At 39.4% G+C, this 10507-nt stretch overlaps 2 protein-coding genes across 2 annotated transcripts; both read right to left on the bottom strand.

Moving 5' to 3' along the window:
- Nucleotides 1-250: 250 nt before the first annotated feature.
- Nucleotides 251-1186, bottom strand: LOC128588868 (putative olfactory receptor 10D4). The gene has a single exon (XM_053595628.1). It carries the CDS (start codon nt 1184-1186, stop codon nt 251-253), a length of 936 nt encoding a protein of 311 aa, XP_053451603.1.
- Nucleotides 1187-7071: 5885 nt separating this feature from the next.
- LOC128588869 (olfactory receptor 148) lies at nt 7072-8007 on the bottom strand. The gene has a single exon (XM_053595629.1). It carries the CDS (start codon nt 8005-8007, stop codon nt 7072-7074), a length of 936 nt encoding a protein of 311 aa, XP_053451604.1.
- Between the last annotated feature and the right edge of the window lie 2500 nt (nt 8008-10507).

Raw genomic sequence — 10507 nt, forward strand, 5'->3', positions numbered from 1 at the left:
ATATGGGGCCAGCGCCCCACTCCTTTGAGCCATAGGCGCCACCCTATTTATTATTATTATTATTATTTTATTTATTTATTTATTTTATTATTTTTTCTTTTTTTTTGCAGTTTCTGACCAGGGCCAGGTTTTAACCCCCCACCTCTGGTATATGGGCCGACGCCCTACTCCTTTGAGCCACAGGCACCGCCTAAGAATTTTTCTTAAGAAATGGAGACTCAAACTTTGTCCAGCAAAGCTTTAGATTTTCTCACGTATGTCTCAGAGTGAAGCTTTTCTGGGGAAATGCGTTCCTCAGGGCTGACTTCACATCCTTGTTCCTCAGGCTGTAGATCAGTGGGTTCAACATTGGGGTTACAAGATTATTCAATATCTGAATTATAGCACCAAGCAAGGGACTGGGATGGGGCTGTAGATAGATGATGATTACTGGCCCATAAACACAAAGAATGGCGGTGAGGTGAGCACTGCAGGTAGAGAAGGCTTGTTGCCTGCCCTCTGCTGAGTGAATTTTCCATATGGAGATCCCAATGCAAGCATAGGAAACAAGGATGAGAAAAAAGCAAAGGAGAGACAAAAGACCAACATTTATAAAACCTACCCTCTGCACTAAAGACGTGTCCTCACAGGCTAGAGGCAACAGGGCCGGTATATCACAGAAGTAATAGCCCACCTTGTTAGAGCCGCAATAGGGTAACCGGAAAGTGAGGGAAGTTAGGACAATGGCGTGGACACAGCCACTCATCCAGGTCCCTGTGGCCAAGACACAGCACACCCTGTGGTTCATGATGACCGTGTATCTCAGAGGAAAACATATGGCGACAAAGCGGTCCCAGGCCATCACTGTGTAGAGAAAACCCTCAGTACAGCCCAGGAAATGGTAGAAAAAGAGCTGGGACAAGCAGCCCGCGTAGGAGATGGCGCGGCTGTTTCCTGAAAGGTAGAATAGCATCTTGGGAACGGTTGTCGAAGAGAAACCCAGGTCAAAGACAGAGAGGTTTCCCAGGAAGAAATACATAGGCCTGTGAAGCCGAGAGGAGGAGACGATAGTCGTAAGGATGAGCACATTTCCCAGGAGAGTGCACATATACAAACAGGAGAAAAGGAACAGAAGGGCCATCTCCAGGCCTTCGGTCTCGGGGATTCCCAGCAGGAGGAATTCAGTCACTGTTGTGCGATTTCTCATGGTTATGGAAGAAGCAATTCTTGGATGTCTGTGAAAAGATATGTGTGGCTAAATTTACTCTGTATGTAAATTATCTGTGGTGAGGTCAGTGAAATGGAAAAAGAGCAAAAGATCTGGACATTTGTAGAATGGTGCTTCTTGGTAGAATTATCTTGATCTGCCTGCTTCATCTTGTTCTGGAGTTTTCTGCAGAGCAAGTTCTAATTGCAAATGCCCCTCATTAATCATCTCACCAAGAAACCTCACACAACTAATCCCCCTTATTCTTACATGTATTCACCATTAAATTGCATTGATTCCAAATGCTGCTTTGTGATTCTGAAGAGACAAGCATTAAGTTTCTTCCAAATTTCTTATATTCCTCCAAGATAGTGGTTCTCAACCTTCCTAATGCTGCAATGTATTTTCATTGTTACAAAGGGGTCGCGACCCACAAGTTGAGAACCACTGGTCTAAGACAAACTGGTTATATGAACTCTCCAGAAGTCATTTATGATTATGTAAAACACACATACAAAATACAGTAGAACCCCCATAGTTGACCACCTCATCACATTGACCACCTTAAGTTGACCTAACATTCACAGAGTGGACATGCACCACACGGACATGTCAGTACAGTAGGCCTAGTTCCTTATGTTGACCACCTCCATATGTTGACCAGTTTGTTACAGTCTCTTGGGTGGTCAACTTACAGAAGTTCTACTGTATAAAGCATCCCACATTGTCTTCTTTGGTATGAGGGTCAATGATCTACAAGCCAAAAGGAGGGTCTTAGATAGCTGTTCAAGAGTAGAAAATGACAGGGCTCTTATCCTCTGGAGTCAGCAGAATTTAGTCTACATGAATAACTGCAATCTCCCAAGTCTGTGATGGCCTAACCAGATCCAAGCTGGACCCCACTCTAATTTTGTGGCAAGAGAAAGTACAGAAGACTCCTGTCCAAGCTTCATATTTTTAAAAAAAATCTAACCTATTTTTCTATAAATTTGATCTTTTCCAACACAGTGAGATCTTTAAATTATAGCTCCATTTAAAGCATTTATTCTAGTACCTAACACACACTCTCTCTATTTATCTGTGTATGTATCAATCTCTCTCTAAACTATGTTTTGTTTTGTTGTTGGTTTTTTCTCCTGGTGATTGTGAGAAGGAGAGAAATGAGAGTCCAGGGAAAAAGTGAAGGTCGAAATTTGGGCACTTACATGGCAAACCAGGGACATAACTTCCCGATGCTAGCAACTGTTGTTTTCCCTTCCTTCCCAAGCAGAAGGAAGGGGCCACCCCAGTCTAAATCCCCATCGGCTGCGGTCTTCAGTCCAAATCTTGAATTCTTCTCTTTTCTAGTCACTTTCAAATAGAATGCCATGAATTTAAATGCGCTTTAGCTTCTTATAGTAATTTCCTGTCTCACTCCAGGAACTGCAATAATTCCCAGACACAGGAGATTTTAAATAAGCCTGGTCTTCCTTTGGGTATTAATACCCTACGTTAAGGAACCTATTGAGCAAGGGAGCAATTAACTACTTGGTATAATTGGACCTTGGCGATGAAAGAGAGAGTATCTGATTGTTTTAATTTCTTTTGTAAAATATACTTCAATGGAATAACAATTTTCAAAAAATTCATTTGACACGTTACGTCACACATAGTTGTGTGATTTGTTTGTTTGTTTTGTTCTTTTGTTAAGACAGAGTCTCACTCTGTTGCCCTGGGTAGAGTGCTGTGGCACATAACAACCTCAAACTCTTGGGCTCAAGCAATCCTCTTGCCTCAGTCTCCCAAGTAGCTGGGACTGCAGGAGCCTGCCACAATGCTCGGCTAATTTTTCTCTTTACAATAGGGTCCTTAAAGTGGGGTATTTAGTAGAGACAGGGTCTCACCCTTGCTGAGGCTGGTCTGGAACTTGTGAGCTCAGGCAGTGTACGTGCCTTAGCCTCGCAGAGTGCTAGGATTACAGCTATGCCTTTAACTCCCACTGCTCCTGGCCTTATGTGTGCATTTTTCTATTTACTGAATTTCATGTATATGTGTTGTTTTATGAATAAATTAAACCTAATTTTACTACATAGTACCAACAGGGTGGACTTATTGCAAGCATTAGTAACTAGGGTAGCTCAGAAAATTAAAGAAACCCATGAAAACCAGGCCCAGGAAGGACAGGAACGAGGCAACTCCAGGGACCTGCTAAGGAGCAGCTTCAGGGCTGTCATCCCATGCTTGGGGCTCAGTTGCTTTATTTCTGTGTGCCCCAGATCAAGATTCAAATCTGATTTCCTTTGCAGAGACACATGCCTACCCTTGTGACCAGGGATAGGATACGAAGGGATGGAGATGAGCAGTTCTCCAAAGGTTAGAGGAGGTGGGGGAGAGGCTAGTGCCAGAAGAAAGGGGAACAAATGGGCTGAGAGGCAAAAAACAATTTTAAGGTATCACTCAAAGTATTCATCCTGTACTATTTGGCATCTATTAAAGCTTCTAAGATAAATCTCTTGAATACCTAATAAATATTGGAGGAGTAGAATACCAAATTCTTCATTGAATACGTTCATTTATTTGTTTATTTATGCGTACATGAAATCCATTTATTTTAACAGATATTGTGTGTCATTTACATGTCACGCATTAATTATTTGCCAGGAGAGATAGAAAGTTGGGCGCAAGAACAGGTAAGTTAGATATATTTCCTCTACTTAAAAAATCTTGTAATCTATGGCAGAAAAATAATATTTTTTAATTAAATCATCGCTGTGTACATTAATGCAATCATGGGGTACAATGTGCTAGTTTTATATGCCATTTGAAATATTTTTATCAAACTGGTTAACATAGTCTTCACCACATTTTGTTAGTTATTGTGTTCAGACATTTATACTCTACACTTAGTAAATTTAACATGTACCCTTATAAAATGTACCCTAGGTTTGGTCCCACAAATTTCTCTCCTTTCACCCATCTTTCCCCCTCCCCTCCCCTCCCTTTCCTTTTTCCCCTTCTTCTTGGGCTATAATTGGGTTATAGCTTTCACATGAAAGCTATAAATTGGTTTCATAGTAGGGCTCAGTACTCTGGATACTTTTTCTTCCATTCTTGAGATACTTTGCTAAAAAGAATATGTTCTTGCTCCATCCACGTAAACATGAAAGAGGTAAAGTCTTCATCTTTTTTAGGGCTGCATAATATTTCATGGTGTACATATACCACAATTTATTAATCCATTCATAAGTCGATGGACACCTGGGCTTCTTCCATGACTTAGCAATTATGAATTGGGCTGCAATAAACATTCTGGTGCAAATATCTTTGTTATAAAGTGATTTTTGGTCTTCTGGATATATACCTAGTAGAGGAATTGAAGGATAGAATGGCAGGTCTATTTTTAGATCCCGAAGTGATCTCTAAACATCTTTCCAAAAGGAACGTATTAGTTTGCATTCCCATCAACAGTGCAGAAGTGTTCCCTTTTCTCCACATCCACGGGAAAAATAATATTTTAATGTCTTACTTAATCCTTAAAACCATGATGAAGTCTTCTACAGATGAGGGAAGTTAAGAGTTGAAGAATTCAAATAACTTTCCCCAAACCATGCTGTTTACCTTGGAAGGCAATGAGATTTGATGCTCTCTTTAGGATTTTTGGCCATAAAGTTTCTGATTATAAAGTTTCAGTGTTTGGGGAATGTTTAAGTAGTTACACCATTTCAAATACATCTGGAATTTTTTGTCTTAAGTAAGACATTAAAATATTATTTTTCATGTGGCTGTGGAGAAAAGGGAACACTTCTGCACTGTTGGTGGGAATGGAAACTAATACGTTCCTTTTGGAAAGATGTTTGGAGATCACTTAGGGATCTAAAAATAGACCTGCCATTCTAACCTTCAATTCCCCTACTAGGTATATATCCAGAAGACCAAAAATCACTTTACAACGAAGATATTTGCACCCAAATGTTTATTGCAGCCCAATTCATAATTGCTAAGTCATGGAAGAAGCCCAAGTGTCCATCGACCCAGGAATGGATTAATAAATTATGGTATATGTACACCATGGAATATTATGCAGCCTTAAAAAAGATGGAGACGTTACCTCTTTCCTGTTTACGTGGATGGAGTAGAACATATTCTTTTTAGCAAAGTTTCTCAAGAATGGAAGAAAGAGTATCCAGGGTACTGAGCCCTACTATGAAACCAATTTTATTACTGAGTAAAATAATGTACTGAGGATTTCTACTTTCTTCAACTGAAAAATGATAGATTAAGGAAGTTATCATGCAGAAGATATTTTACCCTTTAGGAAATTTATTAAAGGTGAGAGAAGGTGTTCCTTTATTACTTAAGCCAATTTTAGTTGGCTTTATTGTTACTTATACCTGAAAATATAATTAACACAACCTCCTACAACTAGAATATAAGCTCTAAGAGGGCGGGGAACTTAACAAGTAAATGAATAGAAAAATAAGTAAAAGGGAAAAAAAAAAAAAGGCTAAGTACTCATGAAAGCTTGCAGTGCATTTAGCCCTGTGCCTGGAAATAAAGATCATACAGAAAAAGAAATGATAGAGTGGGGAGGTTGAGTTGGGTTCTTCATCTGAGAAACAGAGAAAGGGTCAGGGGTGAGGAGGACTAGTGAGGGAAGAAAGTTATTCTCCCTTTCTCTCCTTGTTTCAGTTTTCCCTCCTGGGACAGGTGAGTGAGTCAGGCAGGTCCTATTCTACAGGTTCTGTTGTGTCCAATTCAGCCAAGAAAGAAGAGTCTACACTTGAACACAGCTTGAGCCACAGTTCCCACTCACCTTACCAGAGAACTCTATTGGCGGGGAATATTGAACTCTTGCTGATTTTTTCATACCCTATTTGCTATTGATTCCTGTTTTCTTTCTTTGTGAGTTAGAACCTAGGAGTCAAGTAGAAGTCTCAGGCCCAGAAGCCACATCCATAGTCATTTTGATGAGGAATGTGAGAAATACCATGGAAGAAAAATAATAGAATTTCTAGCAAATGCTTGAGGTGGGCAATAATGATATAAATAAATTTGCAGCATTGCACAAATGCCTGGCTTGTAACTTTCTCTAGAAACAACAGGGTGGGTGCATGAATATTAATGAGGCAGATGAGCTCACTGAAGACCGGGCAAGGAGACGTGGTGGAGGGAAGGATTTGAGCAATTTGGAACTAATGATAATATTGGGTAAGAACCATGAACTTGATAAAAAGCTACAACAAGAAAGGGCTGACAGCTGGTGGGAATGCAAGCTAATATGACCTTTTTAGAAAGAATTTGAAGAATAATCAATGAACTAAAAGTAGACCCACCATTTGATCCTGCAGTTCCTCTACTAACTCCACTAACAGTGCGATTTGAAGATTAAATGAGTTCATACATGTAAAATGTTCATCACAATGACTGGAAGACAGATCCTGCTCTATAAATGTTAGCTAACACTCCTCTTTGCAAGACAAAAGAACTGGAATGTTTTAGGTAGAAAAGAGGAACCATTACATTCTAAGAGAAGAAAGTGGAGAGGAAAAAAAAAGAAATGATTTGGCACAGAGCAGGATTTCTGAAGGGCAATGTTTGTGTTGACAAAGATCCTCTCTATCTTCAATCAGGTAAAGTTGACTGACTATTCTGGGGACAAGAAATCTATCTCCAGCTGTTTGCTATGCTCCTTAGATTCCTTGCCCAGAATTAAGACACAAAGAATCATATTAATTATTGAGTTATTTATAGGGCCTCAGGGATTACAGAGACACACAAATATAGGAAATCTTCTTAGACAACAAAATATAATGCTTTTAGAGGAGGCAGGTTCAAATATGAGCTGATTTATTTAAGAGGAGGAAACAGGAGGATGGTGTTAAGAGACATTAAATTTCTGAAATCCACTATATATCCCTGACAGTAAGTAAAACATTTTGGAACACCCTCTTCAGGGATCTTTTCACCTCCTTGTTCCTTAAAGAATAAATTAATGAGTTCAGCATGGGTGAGACAATATTATTTAAGATTTGTACCACGGTAGCAAGCAAGGGGTTGGGTGTGGACTGCAGATAGATGATAATGACAGGTCCGTAGGCACAGAGGATGGCAGTGAGGTGCGCGCTGCAGGTGGAGACTGCTTTCTGCCTGCCCTCTGCTGAACGAATTCTCAAGATGGCAATCCCAATGCGAGTGTAGGAGACACAAACACTGAACAGAAGCATTAAAGCCAGAAAGCCAACGTTTATGGAACCCACTCTCTGGGCCAGGGCACTGTCAGTACAAGCCAGGGGTAAAACAGCAGGAATGTCACAGAAGAAGTGTTCCACCTGATTGGGGCCACAGTAAGACAACTGAAAAGTAAAGGATGTCAAGATAGTGGCCTGAAGACAGCCCACCAACCAGGCTACCACGATCAAACCAACGCAGACTCCAGGTTTCATGATGAGCATATACCTCAGGGGGTGACAGATGGCAACAAAGCGATCATAAGCCATCACAGAATAGAGGCAGCCTTCGGTAGAACCCAGGAAATGATAGAAGAATAGCTGTGTAACACACCCTTTAAAAGAAATGACTGGGCTCTGGCCAGAGAGATAGAATAGCATCTTGGGGCAGGTTACAGATGGAAATAAAATGTCAAAAATTGATAGGAGTCCCAGGAAGAAATACATGGGGGTGTGAAGGGTAGAGGAAGAAATGATGGCTGTAAGGATGAGTGAATTTCCAAGCAGGGTGAAGAGGTAGATGGATGAGAAGGTCACGAAGAGCACAGCCTCCAGCCCCTCCGTCTGAGGTATCCCCAGGAGAATGAACTCATTCAGCAGTGTGTGATTCCTCATGTGCATGGAGCAGGGGTCGAGTTTTCACAAAAGACATGAAAATATGAATGTGAAGACTGAAACAGCAAATGCTACATGTATCTTGGTCTATGTGATAATTAGATTTAGAACAGTGTTATCACAACATATTAATAAAATGCATGCCCTTTCTTGATTTCTATGGTATCAAGTTGATAGAGATTCTGTTCGTTGTATTGGGTACTTGGAGTTCCTGGATCCTTTTTGGTTTCTTGTTGGAGGAAAGCCAGTATTTTCACTTTTTTTTTTTTCCTTCTTCAAACTGCTTTTGTCTACTTCCCATGGGGGATCATCTGGATCTGAAGTCAATTTGAAGTTCTTGGAGAAAGAGTATGTGGCCACTGGTGGCCTCTGTGTTCTGCATTAGTCATCTCTTAGACATCCGGGGCAGGTTCTGAACCATTTCAGACAGGCTCAAAGAACTAAGGGTACAAAAAATATAACTGCTATATGTGTGTTTTAACATAGTCCTAGGAAAAGACTTTTAATAACACAGTGCAGAAAAAAGGTATAATGTAATATGTGATTTTTAAACCATGACAATGTAGGGGGATAAATAGAAAAAGAAATTGATGTTAGAAAACAAGATCAAATAAACAGAAAAATAATCATGCAAACATGAGGTATTCTTGTAATTGTGCTTGGCAGATGGTGAGTACCCATTAAATGTTAACTTTTGATTGACGGAGATAATATTTATCTCATAGAATTGCTGTAAAGAATAAACACGATAATATTCCTGATGTAACCTTGGAAAATGTAGAGAATTCTGTTGCTGTCTTTGTGGAGGAAAGGAGACCATGGATTGGTGATCAGGAAAGACAGGGTTTTAAAGGCAGATAGACTTTATTTTAAATATAGGCTCTTGTTTACAAATTTTATGACTGTTATGCTTTTAGCTTCTTGCCTGTAAAATAGGAAAAGTAGTACATGCTGAGGATTTTTCAGTAGATTGAATGGGATAATGCAGTCTGAGGTGTCTAATACAGTGCCTGAAACACTGCCGGTGCCCACCAACTATTATGTAGGCCTATCCTCCAGGCTCTTATTATATTAGCATGAGCATAGCTAATGCTAAATAACATTGTTTTGGGGAGGTGTTTAGAAAATACCTCTGAGCACCCATTCAGGTCTCCACTGAATCATGTTGAGGTGCAAAAATAGCATATGTGATGGAGAAGATCGGGAGCCATGGGTTAAGTGGCTTCTTGCAAGTCTCACATCCCACATGTGAGTACCTTTCCAGCCATTCAAAACACAGTAAAGATGAATTATTCTGATATTACATCAGTGATAGACAGGGGAAACCAGCCCCACTGCTGTTGACACCCAAGCAGTATAGTAAAAACATTATTTTCTATAAGCAAAAATTCAAAGCAAAGAAAATCTATGAGAAATAGCTGATGAAAATAACACTATTTCAGGTTAAGATTTTATTAATCATAATTAAAAAGTTTTGTCCTCATAACTTTAAATATAATTTCTTTTTTTTGGCTGGGGCTGGGTTTGAACCCACCTCCTCTGGCATATGGGGCTAGTGTCCTACTCCTTTGAGCCACAGGTGCTGCCCCAAATATAATTTTTTAAACAAAATTTTTAGCATTTAAGCCCTTCACCCATTCCTAGAACCATAAACAGATAGATTCATTGGTATCAAAGACACACTGAACAGAGAATGATAATTTAAATAGTAATTCAGAGTTGGTACAGCTTTTCTAGAAGATTCAACTCCAATCCAAACATTTTGCATATAGCAAGTATCCACTAAATATTTGTGTTTTATTAACTGGGATAATATGGGACTCAGAGAGTTGATGTCATGATCAAATATGATGATGTTTATGAAAGAGTTTCATACACAGTAAGATGCTATAGAACAACAACAAAAAAGATGCTATAGAACAGTTCATTAGCAATATATTCACCATAGGGGGTCTTATGCTGAACAATTTGGAGACTTACCTGCATAGAGATGATGTCTTAAACCTGAATTAGGTCACTAGGAGACACAGGGCAAAATAGGACTGGAAGCCAAACCTTGAGAAATACTACGTTTTCAGAAAAGAAGGAGAGGGAGTCATTTAAGAAGAAATGCATTTCTTCCATAATTAGGAAGAAAATCAGGAAAATCTTTTACTTATCCTTGTCTTATAAAGATTGTTATTTCATGTCATAGCAATATACTTTCTCCCGTGTCAAGGAATATATCCAACTAATTTTTAATTCTAAGCAAGTGGTGCATGGAACATGATGGGCTGCTGAATTAATGAGTAATAAACAGAGAACAGAATAATGAAATTCATTCCTAATATTATGCAGCCTTAAAAAAAGATGGAGACTTTACCTCTTTTATGTTTGTGTAGATGGAGTTGGAACATTTCCTACTTAGCAAAGTATCTCGGAGGAAAAAGTATGCGATGTACTCGGGACTATTATGAAACCAATTTACAATCACTCACACTTTCATATGAAAAACAGATCA

The sequence above is a fragment of the Nycticebus coucang genome, chromosome 6 (assembly GCF_027406575.1).
Source record: "Nycticebus coucang isolate mNycCou1 chromosome 6, mNycCou1.pri, whole genome shotgun sequence".
NCBI lineage: Eukaryota > Metazoa > Chordata > Mammalia > Primates > Lorisidae > Nycticebus > Nycticebus coucang.

Excerpts from the sequence above, each read along its gene's own strand:
- LOC128588869 (XM_053595629.1), bottom strand. The coding sequence starts at position 8,007 with ATGAGGAATCACACACTGCTGAATGAGTTCATTCTCCTGGGGATACCT.
- LOC128588868 (XM_053595628.1), bottom strand. The coding sequence starts at position 1,186 with ATGAGAAATCGCACAACAGTGACTGAATTCCTCCTGCTGGGAATCCCC.